Source organism: Lytechinus pictus, chromosome 16 (genome assembly GCF_037042905.1).
Source record: "Lytechinus pictus isolate F3 Inbred chromosome 16, Lp3.0, whole genome shotgun sequence".
Taxonomy (NCBI): Eukaryota; Metazoa; Echinodermata; class Echinoidea; order Temnopleuroida; family Toxopneustidae; genus Lytechinus; species Lytechinus pictus.
Window position 1 is genome coordinate 24,292,719 of NC_087260.1, and position 21,957 is coordinate 24,314,675.

General features: G+C 36.8%; 1 protein-coding gene across 1 annotated transcript in view; it reads left to right on the forward strand.

Annotated features, from left to right (window-relative positions):
* The window catches only part of LOC129279228 (glypican-6-like), a 57,991-nt gene that overhangs the window by 22,719 nt on the left and 13,315 nt on the right, over positions 1 to 21,957 (forward strand). The window contains exons 2-5 of the mRNA XM_054915323.2: positions 7,403 to 7,560; positions 7,896 to 8,135; positions 8,709 to 8,874; positions 18,553 to 18,683. Of these exons, the coding sequence (XP_054771298.2) occupies positions 7,403 to 7,560; positions 7,896 to 8,135; positions 8,709 to 8,874; positions 18,553 to 18,683 (695 nt within the window). The remainder of the gene's footprint in view (positions 1 to 7,402; positions 7,561 to 7,895; positions 8,136 to 8,708; positions 8,875 to 18,552; positions 18,684 to 21,957) is intronic.

A 21,957-nucleotide genomic window follows, 5' to 3' on the forward strand; every position in this document is an offset into this window, starting at 1 on the left:
TTCGACTGACCGGGGGCTCACGTAAATCTTGATCTTGATAATAGTGATCATACAGTGTGCAGAATAGATATGATGCAAGTTGAAGGAGAGGTAAACAGTTATTTCATCCTGATAAATGTAAGGGAGAGAAAATATGTAAATGATAAGTTAACAAGGATAGGATTATGCTATGTATTCAAGAATTGACTAAGGAAGATAAGATGGAGAAAACGATGGGTAATAAATAAGGAGTTGTAGAAGATGATTAAAATGATACTTATATATTAATAATTATGAAAGTTATGTCAGAATGAAGAATGATGCTGGTTGGGGCTTCTTGTGTAACTCAAGATGTTGATGCCGATGGATACTAATAACTCTGGTAATGTTGAAGTCAATGGACGTGTTGCTTTAACAAAAAATCATAATACTGCTTTCAATTATAGCCACTATATGCGCTTGTAATCTTGAATATCATAGAACTTCCCTCAACATTTTGTCATATCTCGAAATGTTATCCACATCGAAACCATCATCCCTTTCTAAGCCTCCGTTGAATCAATACGTGCAAGTCCTCCAAGATTTGAGCAAATCCTGTCTCTACCTTCTTCTCTCAAAATTGGAACGTATCAGGTTGTATCAGAGGTATGTCATTTTGGAACGAGATTCCTCATTTTGTTTACGTGATCCTGAAGAAGAACAAGTTTATTTTCATTCGTATCAACTCCCAAGTTCCTGTCAGTTCGGCTTAGCAACATTGTTCTGCAAGTACTTCCAGGGGCTTTTAACACTGGGATTTTTGTCTTAATCCCATGCTATCTCAAGGTGCATGCGTCTTCTAGAGTGCTGTTCAGTGCATTTCAAGTTGAATCAGCTTCAGCTTAAATTTCAGATAATTATTATAAAGTTGCAGAGTTTTCAGAAGATCCATGTATGATGTTCACCTCTACAATACAAAATATACCACTGAGTTCCCGTATAGTCCCAGATTCATTATATGTTTTATTTTTAGATGGTCAAAACTGTATAGTACCATTAATTAAGTTTCATCATCGAAGTTTCAATGCTAAATCTAGAGCTCCAACGCAAGATGCCAGCGCGATTTTCCTGTGTGAACGTCTTTCTTTTCTCCAAGTTCCAGACGGTAGATTCTCTTTGGTAATATGATCGATGGAAGACATGCCAATTAGACTTTGTAATAAGATGGCATGGCCTTTGTTCAGGTCATGGTCTTCATCTTTAGCTCTTGTCTTTTTTTCTTTTCATTTCTCTTTATTTTCCTCATCTCTTCCTCCAATGTTTTGATCCTATACCCTATCCTATCGGAGTATCCCTCTGTTGGTCTTAGCTTGTTATTTTCTTATCTTTATGCTGTTTTATTGATACCCCAAATTTCTTTTTCATAAATTCCCCTCGTTCTCCCTTTGCCTCCATATATTTATTATCTGTCTATTTTCTTTCCCCTCTATTTTTTTCATTAAATTCATTTTGAAAAAATAAAATTCTATCCACTTGCCAATTTCTGTCTTTGCTTCTTTTTTTTCTATCCACATTTCTCCTTCATCCTCATGTCATCTTAACTTCTTCCCCTACTTTCTTTCTCCCTCTCTCTCTCCAACTCATGTGTTCTCTATTCCGTTATTCTTGGTAGTCAGCAATATATTTTTTATTCAGGTGCTCTTCTTTCATCTGACCGTTTCTCTCCCCCCTCTCTCTCTCTTTCTCTTTTCTCTTTATGTATGTCTTGTGTGTTTCTCACGCACTCTCTCTTTTCACCCCTTTCTATCTCTGTTTCTCTTTCCATCTATCTCTTTTCTCTTCCACTCACTCCCTATTTCTCTCTGCATCTCTCTACCCCCCCTTCTGTTGCTCTTCGACTAGTACAGTAAGCCCTCTCAATCCCAGTCATGGCTATGCATGCGTTTGCCCTATGTCCGAGGGCAGGCTCCTGTTCAACCTGCTCTAAGTTTACCTGGAGGGAAAATACGATCGGAACGCTTTAATTAAACCCTAACACTGTTACCGATACCCCATATAACTAGTGGCCTGTGATCTGTGAAACTCGGAGAACACGTTCTCTCGCTTTCATCAAGGAGCATCAACACCTTACACTCATTCATGCCCCCCCCCCCCCATGGAATTACAAACATTGCATCATCAGGCACTGCAGGTGTATAATAAGTGCTATGTAATGCTCTTGAGAGAGACAGTCAAAAATATTTCTCCAGGTAAAAGATTTTACGTTCCCGGTTGAAACAAAACATAATCTGAATAAAGTTCTTTAAAATTGCCTGAATAAAGTTGTTTTCTTCCCATCACCGAAAATGCATCCTCTCATATATTTTGGACTATTATTGTGTATAATAGAAGTAGTTTCAGTGTACTTACAAAATTGGTTTGAAATCGCAATTTACGGTGTACTTGCCCATCAAATATTGTAACATATTGTTACATTGTCATTGGAAATCCATGCATACAAGTTGGCATCAGTTCTCCTATGTGATTTTTTTTTTGTACATGTTGTACACCATTTCGGTCTTGTGTTGGGCATTTAAAATGCATCTTAAATGAAGCCGCTCTCAGTAGACCAATGCTTTACATGTCCTGCCCATCAATACTGACTATCTCATCAAATATCCAGTTGAAAACAAGGTTCAGAGGAAATCCAAGTCATGCAAGTGCCAATGTCACTTGTGAAGTAAGAGATGACATTCATGCCTCATTACACACTCAATCATGGCCATCATTCAGTCTGATAGCCCCTTTCACACTTGACATAAATGTATGTTTGCTATAGTCTGAATGCTTTATGGTCATGCACCTCAATGTATGTGTAGCCCTTGTGTAAAAGCTGTCGTCATCTCTTCCCAGAGCATTTGCATGTACACTAGTTGCAACTAGAAGCATTGTGTTACTCTTGTCTTGACACCTCTTCAAGACTTAATTTTCTAAACAGTCCCATCCAACACTCTAACTATCTACAACTGAACTTGAAGGTCTTAGCATTAAAAAAGACATGACTGTGTTTGAGCAGATCCTCGTCATCTCGGTTGTAGCAAAGGATTCCTTGTGATTTCTTGATTCTACCCACACTCTTGATATCGTCCCCATGTACACTCCCTTCACACTCCATGTACTAGAATTTTATTCTCGCTGGCCTATCGTGGGTAGATGAATACATTGCTCTAGATAGTTAACATCCCACCAGCTTAGCTATTCTAAAATGACTGTCGTAGTATAGTCCTATGTTCATGAATTGGATGAGTTCTATTAGATGGGGCCCGTTGCAGAAAGAGTTGCGTTCAAATGCAACTAAAAAAATCAAGCTTAAGTCCCTCACGCACACAATTCATGGGTTGAAAGATGAGTTCTGTTTGATCTTTGGAGTTGCCTGTGATGCAACTCTTTCTTTCACAGGATCTGTTTTTGATGACCACTGTTCACATGTCTCGTTCTGTCATACTTGTAATTGTAAACATGAAAATCAACCCACTAATTTCCCAATTTTCTGAATTGTTGGAATCAGATGACATTTCTCATTACATTACAACCGACATTGTACGTGAATTTGGTCAGGTTAAAAGGTTTAATTTCAGATGTAGATGGGGCATGATTTGATGATGTTTTGGGAGAGATGCCATCCCTTCTGTTCACTGGAATAGAAAAGACCCATCAGTCATAACCCAACATCAATCAAAATGTACAATTATGATTTATGCCCTTAACTTATCCCATTCTTTCTCTATGTTCTTTTATTTCTTCCTCTTGTTTCCATTGCTGCACTTTTCAGCAGCAAATATGTTATTAGGTGGTCTGTCATGAAGATGACAGATCACCTATTATATTCGTCAGAATTTACTTTATTTATTTTTATTGCCAAATCTTTGTCCACCTCTATCTCAAAATCGGGCATGTCAATTTCCTTGATTTTCATGTCATGTATGGGCATCATTATGGACATGGGAATGGAAACTTTTCAAGGTTATCAAATCATGATGACGTCATCTAGGCGCCATTTTGTAAAATTAAATGATTGATCATATCATCGCAACTAATCATCAAAAATCATCCATATTTGCATCATATCAAGTTCAGGTGACAGGTCATCAGGACATATCATCAGAGGTCATGCAAAGGTCACGACGCGCACGTACGCGCGCGTCAAAATTTTAAATTTCCCCAAATCGACCGTGGTCAAGTTTGGGTACGTTTCTGGTCATTTTGAGCATGTCAAGAATTTGCGCGCGCACAGGTATGCGTGCGCGTTCTTGCACCTACCATCGTTATGCATCTTCGAGTCATCATTTCTTTCATGTCTTTCCATTGTTCATTATCTTCTGATTAATTTGATACCTCATTCAGCCTCTTACGACCAATAATACGGGAATGCGCGTCCATTCAAATTTGCATTACGCGCGCGTAAATGGGCTAAAATATGCCTATATAAAATTCACTGTAGCTCTTCAGGGAGTCCGTTGACCCCAATTTTTCTTTTCATATTCGAATAGAGTATGAATAGGAGATATGATTTCATGCCACATTTGACTCTTAATTACATCGTGACGTCATCAAAATGGCGTCGGAACTAAGAACAAGTGTTTTCTGTTTCATGATGTCACCACAGTCATTTAAATTGATTTTAATTCCGTAAATCTTGGTCTGTTCTCGCCAAATTTTCAATATGTTTTAGCTTAGAATGTATCCTTTAGACAATATCTCCACTGTTTCATTTTAAAGCTTGTACTATTCTCAAAACTAGAATTTGTAGAGTTTTGTCATCATGCCAATTTGGAATTGCAAGAATGTACATTCAATGTCAAGTTGACAATATGTTTCCTATTTTGCTCTCTGTGCTTGTCGAACACACTGTGGCCGACTGGATAACACACCTGACTGGTATACCAGGGTTCGGTGGTTCAAACCTCGCTGGACCCCCTTTTTTTTTTTTTTTTTTTTTTGGTCCTTTTTAGGTGGTCTGTCATGAAGATGACAGATCACCTATTATATTCGTCAGAATTTACTTTATTTATTTTTATTGCCAAATCTTTGTCCACCTCTATCTCAAAATCGGGCATGTCAATTTCCTTGATTTTCATGTCATGTATGGGCATCATTATGGACATGGGAATGGAAACTTTTCAAGGTTATCAAATCATGATGACGTCATCTAGGCGCCATTTTGTAAAATTAAATGATTGATCATATCATCGCAACTAATCATCAAAAATCATCCATATTTGCATCATATCAAGTTCAGGTGACAGGTCATCAGGACATATCATCAGAGGTCATGCAAAGGTCACGACGCGCACGTACGCGCGCGTCAAAATTTTAAATTTCCCCAAATCGACCGTGGTCAAGTTTGGGTACGTTTCTGGTCATTTTGAGCATGTCAAGAATTTGCGCGCGCACAGGTATGCGTGCGCGTTCTTGCACCTACCATCGTTATGCATCTTCGAGTCATCATTTCTTTCATGTCTTTCCATTGTTCATTATCTTCTGATTAATTTGATACCTCATTCAGCCTCTTACGACCAATAATACGGGAATGCGCGTCCATTCAAATTTGCATTACGCGCGCGTAAATGGGCTAAAATATGCCTATATAAAATTCACTGTAGCTCTTCAGGGAGTCCGTTGACCCCAAATTTTTTCTCACTCTTTTATATATTCAATATTTCATTTGGAGATTTTGTAATTACGTCAATTTTAAGTTATTAGTGAAAATTACATATTTCCGCAACAAACGTCAATGACTTGACCGTATCTTCGTTTTTACTGGTCAGTTTTCTTCCAAATTTTGATATCGTATAGTGAAGACAATTCTCTACAAATAACGTGTGAATAATTTTGACTTTTGACCACAGCATCAATGTGTTATGATGTGTTTAAATTTTTGCAAATTTTTTCTGGACGTAATTTTTGAGAAATTCTTTAGAGAAATGTTTTATTAACCAATTGTACAGTCTTCCTGAAAATTTCAAGCCCACTTGCCTTGCATTTTTTTATGTAGGACAATTTTTGTAATTTTGCCGGAACTTTTTAAGGGGCAATTTTAACATTGTAAAACATCATTTATGTATTTTTTAGTAAACGCTGCAATATTTAAACGCTATTGGGTTGAAAATTTTCATTCCGGACATTTTGCGGAAATTCCTGGATTTTTTTCTGTTTGTTCATTTTTACTTAATATAACATATAACAAATTTTCAGGTACCTTCTGTGAAATGAAAAAATTGTGCAATTTAGTTAATTACACATGTTCCCGAAATTTTGCGGGAAAATTGCCAGTATTTGAATCTTTTACCTGACTTTTTTTCAGTAAAAATCATCAAGAAAGAATTTTCAAGTAAATGTCAAAGTCATACACAATTAATAAATGGATATTGAAAATTTTTGACGGAAAATATTATTTGAAATGTTTAAAAATTTTCAGAAATTTGGCAAACATTTACAAAAAAATCTGGTTCTTTTATCAAATACATCACTCATGAGTTTTGAGGTGAATGCTGTGAAATTATAGCATTATGAAACTTCTCATTAAAATCTATTGAAATGTAGCAGAAAATTTGAACAAAAATATTTAAGATATTTTAGCTTTTAAAAAGTATCACCTATGAATTTTCAAGTATTCTGTGAAATTAATACCCACTGACATTGTGAAATGTCAGTGGGTGAAATAAAAAAAAAATGCTCAAAGTACAAAGAATTTTTAACAAGAATTTGCATAAAAAACATCAAACTGTCGATTAAAAATTAGCTGCTGTGAAAATTAAGGCGCCTTTCATTGCACAATTTTGGAAAGCCAATTTCGGTAAAATCGTCTGAGATTTTTTAAGCCGGCATTTTACGTGCTCCTAACTTTATTTCGTATTTAACATATTGCATTATCACCACCATCATTATAATCATCACGATTGTCATCACTACATTTATAATCACATTTAGCAATGGTCAAAATTTATTCCTTTGATGTCTATGATCAAGATTATCAATCATATCTGAATGATTCATTCCCGGGATTCATTTTATACAACATTAGCCGACAATGAATGAAAAATCATGACAGACCACCTAATTCGTCCGCATGACGAATTAAAATCTAGTTGATTTTGTTTCCATCTTCGTTGGTGTTATTGTGAAGTTGCGTGGCATTACACCAAGTTGTCCAATGGTTTTTGGTGGCAGCGGTGGGATATAAACAGGGACGTGAGAGGGAGATATAAGTTTTGTTGGAGCTCCACTTGTAGCTTGTGTTCTGATTATCGTTGAATTCAGGAATTTGAATCATATAAGCTTTAAGTCATTGCCATTCTTCCCAACTTTATAAGATAAAAGTTTAAGAAAAGAGAGTAACAACATACTTTTGATATACAGTACCAAATTAACACAATATCTTTTTCTTTTTTGTTATTCTTTTCAGATTTCATCAAAGAGCTTATTGTGAATTCACAAGCCGATCTTGATGACATGTTTACAAGGACGTATGATTCGCTTTATGAGCAAAATAAAGATTTGTTTGAAGATCTTTATACAAACTTCAGGAATTATTATTATGGAAGAGACATCGATCTTTCAGAGGTAAACCCTCACTTCACTTATCTTGCTTTAATAATGTGTATGTAATAATAATAATTGTAGTGCTTAATCATATTATTTATTTATTTAAGATACAGTATTTTGATTGATACTGTAGGATGGCTTCAATACCTAGCCCAAGACTGAATTATCATCTGAAATGTATCTTAAAGCATCAAATTAGTACCCTGGTATTAGTCTTCCCTACTCTACAGGATTTCAATTTTAGAATTAAGTGAGTAATAACATACATGTACAATCCGTAACACATCAGACTGTTTCCTGAATACCCTAGACATTTGCTGGAAGAAATGTTTTTGTTTCTTCTATTTAACCAGGTAATGGGTGACTTCTTCAATCAGTTATTTGAGAGGATCTTCCAGCTTCTCAACCCTCAGTACAAGTACACCGATGACTTCTGGAGCTGTACCAGGCAAGATGTGATCATGGAGAGTCTAAAACCGTTTGGCGATGTGGCCAATACCCTCATCGATAGGGCCAAGAAGTCATTCGTTGCTGCGAGGACGTTCGGCCAGGGACTTGGTTTTGGACGTGATGCCATCACGAGAGGATCAAAGGTATAGTAACTGATGATACATGTATGGACATTTATTCAAGGTCATGGGTAAGAGATCAAAGGTCAATCATGAAAATGGCAAGTCTCTGAACCTGAGAGATCCATGGAATGACCAACTGTTGATGTAATATAAGTATTTGACCATTCTAGGGGTTAAATAGGTAGGTCCCCTTTTTGAGTGGTCTGAGGTACCTGGCGAGGGTATTTGAATGTCTGAGGTTCAATTCCAGGCCATGTCACCTTGATATAAAGTTTTGTAAGATTGAGCCCTGAAAGGTTTTGCTTTATTGAAATTAATGCTCATGATATCATAGTCTGATATGATACTAATATTTCAAAAATCACAACCAAGTAGGTCTGTATGTAGTGGAGAGCTCTAAACATGCAGAAAATTATTTTAGTCATCTTTAATGCATTGCTAACAAATTATAACATCTAAAGGACCAAACTAAATACATTTTTAGGAATTCAATTATATGTAATTTCTGTTTTTTTCAAACTTATTACGTAGACCGGTTGTATGACAGTTTTTTTTCTTCACCGCCCCCACCCACCATCTTCCCCTTTTTTCTAGGTTGAGCCTACACCAGAATGTCGGAAAGCGTTAATGAGAATGTCATACTGCCCTCATTGTAAAGGTATCCCATTCGTAAAGCCATGCCACTCCCTCTGTCTTAATATCATGAAAGGATGTCTAGCCAGCCAATCAGAGATGGACGCTGAATGGAATTATTATATTGGTAAGTAGATTTTTGTTTCTTATTTTAAAAGAATCTTGCTTGTCTTTAACTTCCCATCATCAGACTGTGTAACTCTTATAGTCAGTAAAGCATGGTATGCTTTGATCACAATGTCTTTTTGTTTACAAGTCTTACTAACTCCGTTGAGAACTAATACAAACAGGTAATGAAAGAGCCTCCTGAATAAGGTTTGAGCCAGCACATCTCTACATGAGTCACAAAATGATACATTTATGATTGACTCTAGGGAATGTTTCCTGCGCCCAGCTTCTCACCAAAGTACACTGAATCTCCAGGTGCAATGACCTCTGCAGGCGGAGGTCAATTGGTGCTATCCCAGCAGTCTTTGCAGGGGTGTTCCTGGTAAAACAGATGACCTGAAACGAAAGAAAAACAACCAGAGTTGTGTTTGTAGACTTATCACACTGTGCTAGAACTAGATAGAGGTTTATCAGCAGTTCTGATATAGATGGGCCAAAAACTTCCTATTCTATGATTCATCAGACAATCATAGGGCATTGTGTTACCCGGTGAAATTGTTCAGTTCTTTCGTTCATTTTGTGAATATTTTAGCACAGAGTTTTAGGAGATTTTTAGACTTAAGCGTATTTGCTGAAAAACCTGTGGGTAGAGTTGAATTTGTTAATGAACTGAGAAAACTTCAACCAGTTTTGCATTTAATGAAATCTGTTGTCTAATGGTTATATTGGACCTTCCAAATTCATATCACTTCATGGTTCTGTTTGCGATATTGTTGCAAAATTGTTGTTTCAGCTTTTTGTTTACCAGCTGAGAATCTGTGTGGTACAATGATTGAGCCATTTGAAATAATTTGGGCTTGGTGCGGTTTACGGAAAGCATTTCCTTTATTGATATCAGATTGTTTGTTAATGGGTTTAGATCATTTTGCAGAGTTTGATTATGTGCTGATGACCTTTGACCTTTGTCAGGCCTGCCACATGAATGTGGTTGAGATGTGGTTTAAAGTCAGACTTTGTCTGGGTTCTTTTTTGGCTGGGTCCTTTGTTGCCATCCCACTTCACACCAGTGAAATTAATTGTTTTCTTGCCTTAACAACCTATAAAGAATGTTCTTTTGTATGTTGAAGGGTCAGGGTTAATTTGTCATTCAATTAGTTTATTGTTGCAATGGCAGATAATGCAAAATCATCTGCAATTTAAATTTGACAACTTAATGTCGGTGATGATGATGAACAAAAAAAATGTTCTTAAAAACATTCAAAGGCGCAGGCTCCCCAATATGTCACGTATTATTCACACAGTTGCTGCAAAAGATAGGTTGTTCAGATTGGAAGGTCTCAAGTCTGTTACAATCATGAAGTTACAGGACTTTCACTCTGTAATATTTTTTGTGTGTGTGTGAATGTCGCTTCTGCTGCCATCTGGTTCTTCAAACATTTATGCCATATCCAAATCATGCATACATGTACATGTGATTCTTGCTTGTGTGAATGACCAGATGGAGATAAAGCATGATGTGCCGTGCATCATCCGATGAACAGAGGATGATGATGAAGGGTCTTTGTGGAGGGTATTTGTTTGTCCGACCGACCGCACATGAGCATTTCAGATGAGATTATACATGTACCTCATCAATTTAGATAATAATTCCCGACAAGACACGACAAGCACATACAATGTACATAGCTGGCCTATTCGTTGTATGTGTAGCATTATTGACGTAATGCTCCAGCCACGATTGCATTGGAAATCAGAAGTTCACCGAGGGTTCAGACTCAATTATAATAATGTAGTTAAAATCGTTTCCTGGGTTTTATACTGTTTACAAATGCATAGCCCACAAGATAGTAATGGTTGTTAAATCTGTAGAAGACCAAAATGGGAACTCCCAGCTTAAGGTTTTGTTTTTGTAGAATACAAGAGACATGTTAATCATCCGGCTAGATCAAATGATTTTTAATGCAGGACAATATTTTTATTTCTACAGATGGGATAAATTACATTGGAAATGGGAGTGTAAATACACTGTATTTTAGCAGTCACTCAAATAAGCATTGCTTGATAGTCTGTTGGAAAACTAACAGTTCACACAAATCTAATTTCTGTCAAGGAATCAATAATCGTGCAAATTTCGTGGGATTTCAGTTCCAGTATTCCTTTAGGCTGTGGGATGTGTTACTCAAGAGATAGGAGGGCAGTTCAGCAGTCTCTCAAAATATTACATTACATTAAAATATCCTGTTGGGAAGTGATATGAATTTTACACTACCTTTATTTTTACCAAGGAAGTGATATTCCTGATAAATTTGAGGGATTCCCACTGCCCATGTTCACTATATAGGCCCTATTTGGTGATCCTTGCTGCAAATAGTCTGTTTCGGGTCAAACTATTTTGTAGCGTGCCAGGCCAGACTGCATATTTCTATTTTGTTTGACGAAAGGAAAGGCATTGACAAATTGTGCTTTGGTAGGATGTAATTTAGGAAATAACCTCATGGAGAGAGGAAACAGACAGCCATGTCGTTTAGTTTCTTTGTTTATTTTCCAAGAGCACAAAGAATAGGGACATTATAGGTGATTTAGGTGTGTAATAGAAATGAGTAAAGCCAAAAAAATAAACTGTATCCAGTAACTTCTTAATGTACTTGACGATTTTTAAAGAATTAATGAGTGATTATGATACTTTGGTCATGTGAGAATTAAAAAGAGGGTACAGGTATATGCTGGTATTGGAAATGATTTATGTAGGCCTATTGAAATTAATATATGGGAAGATTAAGAGGGAGAGAGCTATGATTGGTTTTACCATAGAGCATCTAGTAGCTCCAGGGTATGCATGCTTTGAAAATAAGAGAGCAGTTGGTAGAAGATTTGATGAAAAAGTGAGATGAACTTTTCAGATAATAACTTTATAATTTACTAATTTGTCTTTTTGATCAATCAAAACTTGTAATGTTCAAAATTCAAGAGAACTTTCTTCCATTTGTAGCTTTTATTTCATGATGATTGGATTGTCATTGAGAGTTGGACCTGTCCTGTATAAAAGAGAATAGTAGGTGCACCTCCTATTGTATTACCCTTGAATCTCAGTCATACCAAACAATGAACCACCAACTAAATCCTCAACGCAAATGGTAGCAGCTTAATTCTCTTATTGCGGTGATTCACTTATCAAACACAGTACTTGATGAAAATAGCAAAGTCCATTTTCCCCGCAAACAAACTGAAAAAAGTTTGTAGTGTTTAGGCCAACAATTTATTTCCCTTCTTATTAGAAGTGTTGCCTAAAATAAACAATTACTTTTTTTTTTTTTTTTTTTTTTTTTTGGGGGGGGGGCTCTTTAAATTAAATAATGATAATGATAATACACAAAATTTATACCTTTGTGTATGTTTCAAAGCGCAATTATGTAGAACGTTAACATCCCCAATACCTTATCCTTGGTTGTGAGATCCACAGTTATTTTTTTTTTTGGGGGGGGGCAGCCCTGAAAATATATTTTTTTTAAGTAGTGCTCCATCTGTGATATGCTCAGCTTAAAGGTCAAGTCCACCCCAGCAAAATGTTGATTTGAATAAATAGAGAAAAATCAAACTAGCATAACACTGAAAATTTCATCAAAATCGGATGTAAAATAAGAAAGTTATGGTAATTTAAAGTTTCGCTTATTTTTCACAAAACAGTGATGTGCACAACTCGGTGACATGCAAATGAGTCAGTCGATGATGTCCATCACTCACTATTTCGTTTGTTTTTTATTGTTTGAATTATACAATATTTCATTTTTTTTACAGATTTGATCGTAGGGACCGACTTGACTGAACCATGTAGTATTAAACAATGCTAATTCCACATGTATAGGGAGGAATTAATCACTGTTTCACTTGACAATGAGGAGAAATTTAGAATATTTCATATTTCATATGATAAAATACAAAAGAAATAGTCAGTCTCCTCATTTGCATACCGACCAGGATGTGCGTACAACTGTTTTGTGAAATTAAGCGAAACTTTGAAATGCCATAACTTTCTTATTTTACATCCGATTTGATGAAATTTTCAATGTTATGCTTGTTGGATTTTTCTCTTTTTATTCAAATAATTTTTTTGTTGGGGTGGACTTGTCCTTTAAAGGTCAAGTCCACCTCAGAAAAAAGTTGTTTTGAATCAACAGAGAAAAATCAGACAAGCATAATGCTGAACATTTCATCAAAATTGGATGTGAAATAAGAAAGTTATGACATTTTGAAAATTCGCTTATTTTTCACAAAATAGTTATGTGCACAATTTGGTCACATGCATATGAATATTATGAGAGAATCGATGATGTCCCTCACTCACTATTTCTTTTGTTTTTTATTGTTTGAATTATACAAATTTTCAATTTTTACAGATTTGACAATAAGGACCACCTTGACTGAACCATATAATGTTAAGCAATGGTAACTCCGCATTAGTACTACTCCGCATGTTCAGTGAGAAATAAAACTTTGTTTCTCAGGACAATGAGGAGAAAATTAGAATATTTCACATTTCAAAAAATAAAATACAAACGAAAAAGTGAGTGAGTGATGTCATCAGTTCCCTCATTTGCATTCCGACTAGGATGTGCATACAACTGTTTTGTGAAATTAAGCGAAACTTTGAAATGTCATAACTTTCTTATTTTACATCCGATTTGATGAAATTTTCAATGTTATGCTTGTTGGATTTTGTTGGATTTTTCTCTTTTTATTCAAATATTTTTTTTGTTGGGGTGGACTTGTCCTTTAAGGATTGGCAGTGTAGTGTAGATATTCTTTTGGAGGAATTCTTGGTCTTGTTCTTGACCTTGAAATCAATGGTTCATGGCATGAATGATTCATGTAGATCTGTGTCAAATTCACCCCCTGAGGACCCATCAAGGGTGACAGTAGATACTCACATAGCCACATCCAATACTATCTTCTGACATATCTTGCTCTGTAGATTCAATCCAGTGTGAGTCACTCAGTATCCAACACCTCCATTTTAATATGTGGAACATGGGATAAGCTGACTGGCAGCTGGGATGGATGTATGGGCACACACATGAATTCGAACCCATACTTTTGAAATTTTTCACGGAGGAATGTTAGTCTGCAGGCCCAGACCCTTGGTTTTCACAATTCATATAGTGCATAATGCCGAGTCTGAATTAGTGAGACTAGATTCACTATGTACTGTGATTGGCTCTACCAAGGCAGACAGAGTCTTTGGAGTCTAGTCTTCACTCTAGACCTGTTATTGGTTGAAGTGTCAAATATTAGTCTGTGCTTGCAGACTAGAGGATTTGTTGGGTTCAAAACCTAAAAATTACAGTGCAGGGTTTCTTATTGTGGATTGGTCATGGTAATCGAAACATTTTACTGCTATGTCTATGCGCAAGATATATGATCATTTGTTCACAATTTCTGATGTGCAGTACTGGCACTAAGTCGAGTCTTTTCTTTTTATAATTTGTCCACATCGTCCATGTTGAAGACTTCGGTATTGAATAGTGCTCTGGTTACCATTCACGCATGCGAAGATTCGATTAATACAGCTGTAACATGCTATCGCTTACACATCCAAGGTTGCACTGGTATGAAGTGTTGTCTCTGAACAATTCCAGATACAGCAGTCACTGCACCATTAGTTACTGTCTTCCAGGATGCCCAACTCCTGGGTTGGGTGTGTGGTTATTACATACAGTATTTGTTATCGCAAACAGAAACCCATGAAATTGTTTGCCCCATTACCTACTGCCACTGGACATCACATCCCAGCATAGATGGGAAGAACTGTTTAGAGGATATCTTCTGCAATCAGGGTTCAAGGGGGTCGGGGTCTTCTGGAGTATCCAGATTAGAACACTGGACTGTTGCAATGGAAGGAATCCACCAATATGAGAGGGAATTCCCTGTTGCTCGGAGGACAGTGTGAACACAGTACATGAATATATAAAGAGGATAACCATGCATTATTCATTGGTTTAGCCTTGCTCAGATGACACTGTAACGAGCTGAGTCACTCATATCATTATCATAGCTTCCATGAAAAGGGGATTTCCTTTATAACTCATTTGCCGGGGTCGTTAGCATCACTCGTTGGCCCAATCAGGGGGCTGTAGATGAGGGAACAATGATAAATAATCTAAATTATTCATCATGTCAATTAAAGTGCTTTACAGAATCAAATTAGTGTCCATCACCCTATTAACCTAATAAAGTACTCTTTATTATCAATTAGGACTTGCAGTCATATATTAAAAAACTGAAATGTAGGCTTACATAACCTACACTAAACCAATCCGATTTCATTCATTATCCTATTAATGTGAAGAGAATGGTTTCGTAGAATATGGGAAAAACATTCAAAGTTATGCTTTTCACTGATTCTGTATTTCTCCAGATAAATTTTTAGCTTCAAGCAAGTAGGGCCTATTGGAAATATATGGATAATCCTGATTGAAAAAAGAAATCGCTTTGGGGTATTTAATGTAGAATCTCGGATTGTATTAATGTGAAATCATGGGGAAAAAATCCTTGTCCTATATACTTTTTAGAGGACATAGGGCCTACCATAATTTAGACATGCATATCTTTGGTCCCATACATTGATATTCATAGCACACAGTTTTGTTCACTGGATCCCCACATTCATATGGAAAAGCACTTGCAATTGATAACAGATAGATTTGAAAGACATGATCAATAGGTGGTTTCAGACCGCCTCGAAGTTCGTCAGTTCCAGGTATTCTCTGATCGGGAAATTTACCCCGATCAGAAAATACCACGTATTTTGGTAATGTGAAAGCAAACTACGCGTAATTTCCCCGAAAGAAAATACCCGCTAAATAGTAGGTACTTGGCGAAATTACGAGAACTTTCGCGGGGATTTTTCCAAGGTCGCAGGTATTTTGGCGATGTGAAAGCAAATTACGGGAAATTTTAGCCCAGCGTGTCGTTGGGTGCGGCGCCGTGGGTGGCTGCTGGGCTAGTAGTTTTGAATCTCGCGCCTTGCCTGCTTATTAGACCATACTGCGCATGCTCCTAACTTCAGGAATTTATCCCGAAGTGTATGTTTCGGGGCGGTCTGAATGCAGGAATAATTAATGGGTATTTTTTAGCCTAAAAATGTTCTCGTAATTTAACGGGGATTCTTGTGATCGAGGCGGTTTGAAACCACCTAATGATTATGCCAGCTCTGAGGCAAGAAACACCACAGAGTGATGCCGTACTGAATATAATCACAACTCTATGACATCTGCACTTTGAAGAATCCATAATATTTAGGATTGAGCTTTCATCTAATGGTGGGAATCTCCCTTAGTGTGAGATGAAATCCAGTATGTCTTGAGCTCATCTAATTGGAAATCAAGCTGATTGGCCTTGTGTCATCGGCCATGGCACAGTTGCCGAGATGTTAGCTGTGCTTTGTTGACATTGTAAGATGTTTTGGTGTAAGCCTTCTGGATTTTTCTTTAAATTATATCATAATTGAAATTGGTTGAGTGTTATCTTATTTTGGGGAAACCACAGGCACTGTGACAATTGTATTTGTTGTCACCATTTTTATTGTCACCACTACCATTTCATCATTAAAATCTCCACCATAATCGTGATGATCATCTTTTATTGAATTATCCGCATTACTCTTAGGCGGTTAATTGGAGGATGGGTTTATGAAAGGGGTATAAGACATGAGCGTAGATGCCATATTCCTTATATCCAAGAAATGTTACAATATCTTGTAATCACCCGTTGTAGGAGTGGAGTTTTTTTTTTTTCCAAGTGAAATTCCAAAGACTCTCCCACCTCCTCATTGCAATCACACACCTCAATGCAACTCGATCATCCTCTCCCTCTCTCAATCTCTCCCTCTTCTGTGCACCTGTTCCCATGGCAACGGATGACTCATCCAGGTTGAGAATGAGATAAACAGTTTGAGTTGTACACCAGCCAGTTCTGGAGAGATTCACCATCTCCTTGATTACTGTCAAGGATGTGTGTTTCTAAGGAGATGTCTTTCAAGGAGAGAAAGATGGAAAGAAATGTCAAATAAATAAATACATGTAAGAAGGCAAGGGAGGAAGAAAAGGAGGATGATAGCAGTGATGATGATGATGATAAAAACAAAAAGGAGAATAGAGCGAAGGAGGATTTTATATAATTCAACAAAAAGATATTTCAAATTATTGATTAAGAACACATTTACTCAAGTGTATGATGCATTCAATGTAAACAAATGAGATGTGAATGGATGGGAATGATGGTGTAGTAAGATAAAAGAATAAAAAGAGACAGACAGTGAGAGAGGGAACGACAGGAAGTTAGAGTGAAGTAAGGGGAAAAAGAAAGATTGGGGGGGGGGGGGTACAAACCTCCCAGATGGATAGCTCACTGGAGCGAGTCCAGTAAATGCTGGATCATTTGTAATGCCATACATGTTCCTTTGTTCTGATGAAAAATCAAATACAGTTATGTGTGTGTCACCAATCAGACTTCATTTAAGACTTCATCAGTTTGTGTTAAACATAACGAGTTCTGCCTGCTTTTATTCATATTTGAATGGACCATGACTTGTGTATTACCATATTATTGATTGCGAGACAATGATTAGAGAAAATTGCAAGTTCTGGATTGAGGAGAGAATGCAGGGAGTGTATTCCCTATGGCTATCTGTTCTTGATGAATAATGATATAAGACCTTAAGCAATCGGAGTATTATAGGGGATTCCATGTTGCACAGTAGCGTACTCAGGGGGTGGTTACAGGGGTTAAAACCCCCCTTAAATATTATTTGTACCCAACCCCCCCTCCCGTAAATTTTTTTTTGAAGACCTTTTTTTTTGCTAGTCAAATTTTTTTGGAGCTACAAAATGGCGTAACATTGGTGGTGAAGACCTTTTTTTTTTGGGGGGGGGGGGGGGGACGACTTAAAATTTTGGTTGTCAATATTTCATTCAGCTTGAACCCCCCCCCTTTCAAAAATTCTGTGTATGCTAGTAGCTACTGATGTTGCATAATGCTACAGTAGTTACATTGGTGAAACTGACTCAAGAATGGCCAAAGCTTTTATGTTATTTCCAGTGACATATCACTGGTCAGTTTGAAATTGTGTTCATTGGTGTGTCTTTCAATTGGTGTTGCCATGTTGAATATTTTTTGTGTGATATTCCTTGATGTACCTTGATATGTAACTTGTCCGATGTTGAGGGTGGCAAATATTCATAAGTGTCTTGCCAAAAGTATTTGTACCACCACAGGGTCTTGTAATAGACCGACCACTGATGAACTTCCAATAATTTTACTTTCAATCTTCACCATGTACATAAGAGATTGTTCTCATGATCTGATTAAACTTTATTCATGCTTTCAATATATTAACCAATCTTTATTATCTTACTTTCTACAATTAATATTCCAATAAACAAATTGCTTGATAGATGAATTCATGTGTAATTATCTTTTAATTCCAGACATTTATACATGAGTCATATTCTAAGCAAACAAGGTTGAATACATGCTGAAGAGTACCAAGCCAATTATAAAGAGGATGATAATTGTGTTGATGATGATTCATAATTATAAACTGCCCCTTCACATCTGTGAACTCTCCTCATTACTCAGAATCTAATCAGCCATCAAGCATTCAGCATATTTAAACATCGTGTTTGCATGTTTGTCTTTGTAGATGCCATGACGAGTCTCGGTAATAGAATGGATGGAACACTGAACATTGAAACCTTCCTGCTCACTCTGGAAATTGAGATCTCCAATGGCATCATGAATATGCAAAATAATGGCCTCTCGATATCAACAAAGGTAAGGAAGCGTCACATGATCAGTCATGTGATTAGTCAGAAGATCTGTCAGGTGGTATGGTAGGTTATGGTAGTTGTGGAAGCTGCTGGTAGCAACAAATCAAAGGAGGTGTTGGGGGTGTGTTTGATCCTCCAATCTAACCACATTAGCAACAATACTTGGGAGAAGCCCAACATGCACAAACAACTGTGGCCCCAAATTGTTTTGGATCTCGCTTGGCTAGATCTGCCACCGGCCAACCCCCCTCCTCTTCCCTAAACAACATTACTGATGTAATTATAAAAGGAGATATTTTTTTTTTCATGTGTCAGATTTGAGAGAAAATATAATTACTCCGTTGCTTGCCGATGAGAATCAATTTGTTTTCCTTGCCAAAACATTTACAAACAAATTGGTTTAAATTTTCTGCCCCCCCCCCATAAAAAAACTAAATCCATCCGTGGTCTGTACCCCTTATCGTTGTAATCATGGACCTACTATGTTGTAATGGTGTATACAGTTGAGACAGGTGGTAAGATTATCTTGACTAGACTCATCATTCGAAGGACTGTCAATCTCATTATCAAAATCAAATCATGAAGAAATACCCAGATGAGCAAAGACACTGATGAATACATAATGAGGTTCTTCAAATGATGCTGGAGTGACAATTGTTTTGCTCTAACAGCAGAACATCAGAGAGGCACATGAAGTGATAAGTCATACATAAACAGGAACCCAGTGAAGGGGGGGGGGGCAGGTAATATCATTACAAGGTGGGCACTGGCTAGTCCATCCATTTTAACATTTAAAATAGGGTTGTTTTGTGCTTTTTTTACTATTGGATGATGTAACACACGAACAATGAAACGGATATCAAAATACTGGGGTAACCAAAAATCAGGAAATACAGGCCTATAACTCTCTACTGCCTTTTTGTGCATAGTTGCAAGGAAACAGTATATATTTCACCTTATCATGAATGTAAAATATTTGAAACATTAATAGAGAGGAAAAACATGACAAAATACTTGTTTAGGGTATGCCGAGATTGAAGCAAAGGTCCATTTAAAAAAAACCATGGACAAGCATGAGGTACGTTTTGTATTGACAGTGCTCTTGTACAGGAACTTGCAATGCAACCTCAGAAGCAACCTACATGTACCAAAGGATTGACAAAGGATATCAAATTTTGGTAAATCTGTATGAGCACCATGGACGGGGAGGAAGGGGTGGGGGGGGGGGGGGTATGGTCAATATAAATCGGGCAATAACTGGTGACACAACTTACATTGAAGGAGATGGACAAAGACTATCATAGATTGTGGCAAGTTTTAGAACAAACAATACCTTTACAAGAGAGGAAATTGAATAAAAACAGCAGTTCTTGACCAACCTTTTACATCGTTGTCGGAAGAAGGAAAGACAAAGGATTGAATCCATTTCCTGACTGTCTAGAAGACAATCTGGTTTTGATTGCCACGGTCTCATGAAGGGTAATTATACCAATGATTGACAGGTACTGGAGATTGAAAAAAGGGAAGCTTTGGAGTTGATTAAGGGTTGTTTTTCTGAAGAACATGGATTTAAAGGAATTAATTTTTTCATCGACACATTCTTTTGTAAAGCAATTTGTAATGTCACATAAATCACATCTTCAGTTATTCACAATTGAAAATGAATCTAAAGGAACTATCTGGCTAAATTACAATGATAATGGTTCCCAGAATTGAAAGTGAATGTAGGCAAAAGGCAAACTTCAAGGCATAATTAATTATTTACCATAAAAAATCCTTTTACGTACATCAATATTTGGTATCACTTTTTCCCAATTCTTCTCTGTGATTTCAATTTTAAATCAATGTCTTCATAATTGTGAATTTATCTATGATTGCAAAAAAAATACAATTTGAGACTTAGCAGTAAAATGTTTCAAAGTCTGATTATTATTATTGGGAAATTAGTTTAAAAATAAGAACATGTTAATAACCTGAGAGTGAGAATAAACATGTACAAAGCCAAACTATAGAAATCTGACCCAGACTGGACAGTATGACCACTGATTGACCATTCAACCAAAGAATATATTAAAGTGAGCTGTAAGAATACAATTGACCTTGACCTAAATGTAAAGTCTTGACTGCTTGTGCTTCCATGTCAACGCAACAGGTCACTGACCTTTTTCAGATAGAATTGATACAAGTAGGCCCTATTTACCATCTTATCCTATTAGTGGTTTTATTTCATAAGAGATAAGTCAATTTCATTGTCTAGATCATTTCCATTTCTTCATTGGTGGTGTATCTGAACTTATTGGTTTTAGTCCGTCATTATAGGTATTTGAGAACAGAAAAAAATCTAAAACAAGCTGTGAAACAAGCAGGTCAGTGATAAATAATAAAAAAGTATTGCTGAGAGGGGGGATGGGTAAATCATGAATATTTGAAATTGTCATCGATCAAACTAAAAAAGGTTTTGATGTTGAATTTGTTTTTAGATATTTTTATTGCTGTGTTTATTGCTCACAATCAGTGGAAGTAATGTCATTTTTATTTCGTGATTTTTAAACGGGACTTTTCAACATTTTCTAGAGTAACCCAACTTCATGACGATGAAAAAAGCATGAAGAGAATAGCTCTCTGACCTTTGACCTGCACACCCTCGGAGCAATTGAATGAAACCCAACCGCACTGATTCTGTTAGGGTTATTGTTCCCTCCAAAATATTTGTAATCTCTCCACACCGTTCGACTGCTCTGCCTACTCCGTTTTAGCAGCCTTTGTAGCTTTTGTGCTCACACACAAAGGCAAAAGAAAATCGGCAGGTTCGATTTTGATGAGATATGTCAGAGTTGACAATTGGGGTGCCCCTCAACTTGATCGATTCTTACGCTGGTTGGTTCACCCAAGACTGCCCGCCAGTGTCGAAACGAAATTGACTCCCTCCAAAAACATTGAGGCACCTCATGTCTTATTTTTCCTTGCCATGTTTCATGGGTTCCCCTCTCTGTATTGTATCTCCTTCCTCATAATATCTCCTTCTCTCTCTCTTTTACCTTCTTTCGCTAATTTGCCGCCGCCCCCTCCTTTATTTCTTGCTCTATTTCCTCTTCTCTTCACCCTTCTTCCTTCCTTCCTTTCTTCCTTCTTACTCTTTCTGTGTATTTTCTTGAATTGGATGCTACTTTGATTCTTAGACATAAACTTGGTGTTTTAAATGATAGTGTGCAATTAAATGTTTAGGGCCTACTTTGTCAACAATAATATTACAATTACCCTCGAAACAATCTTGTCAT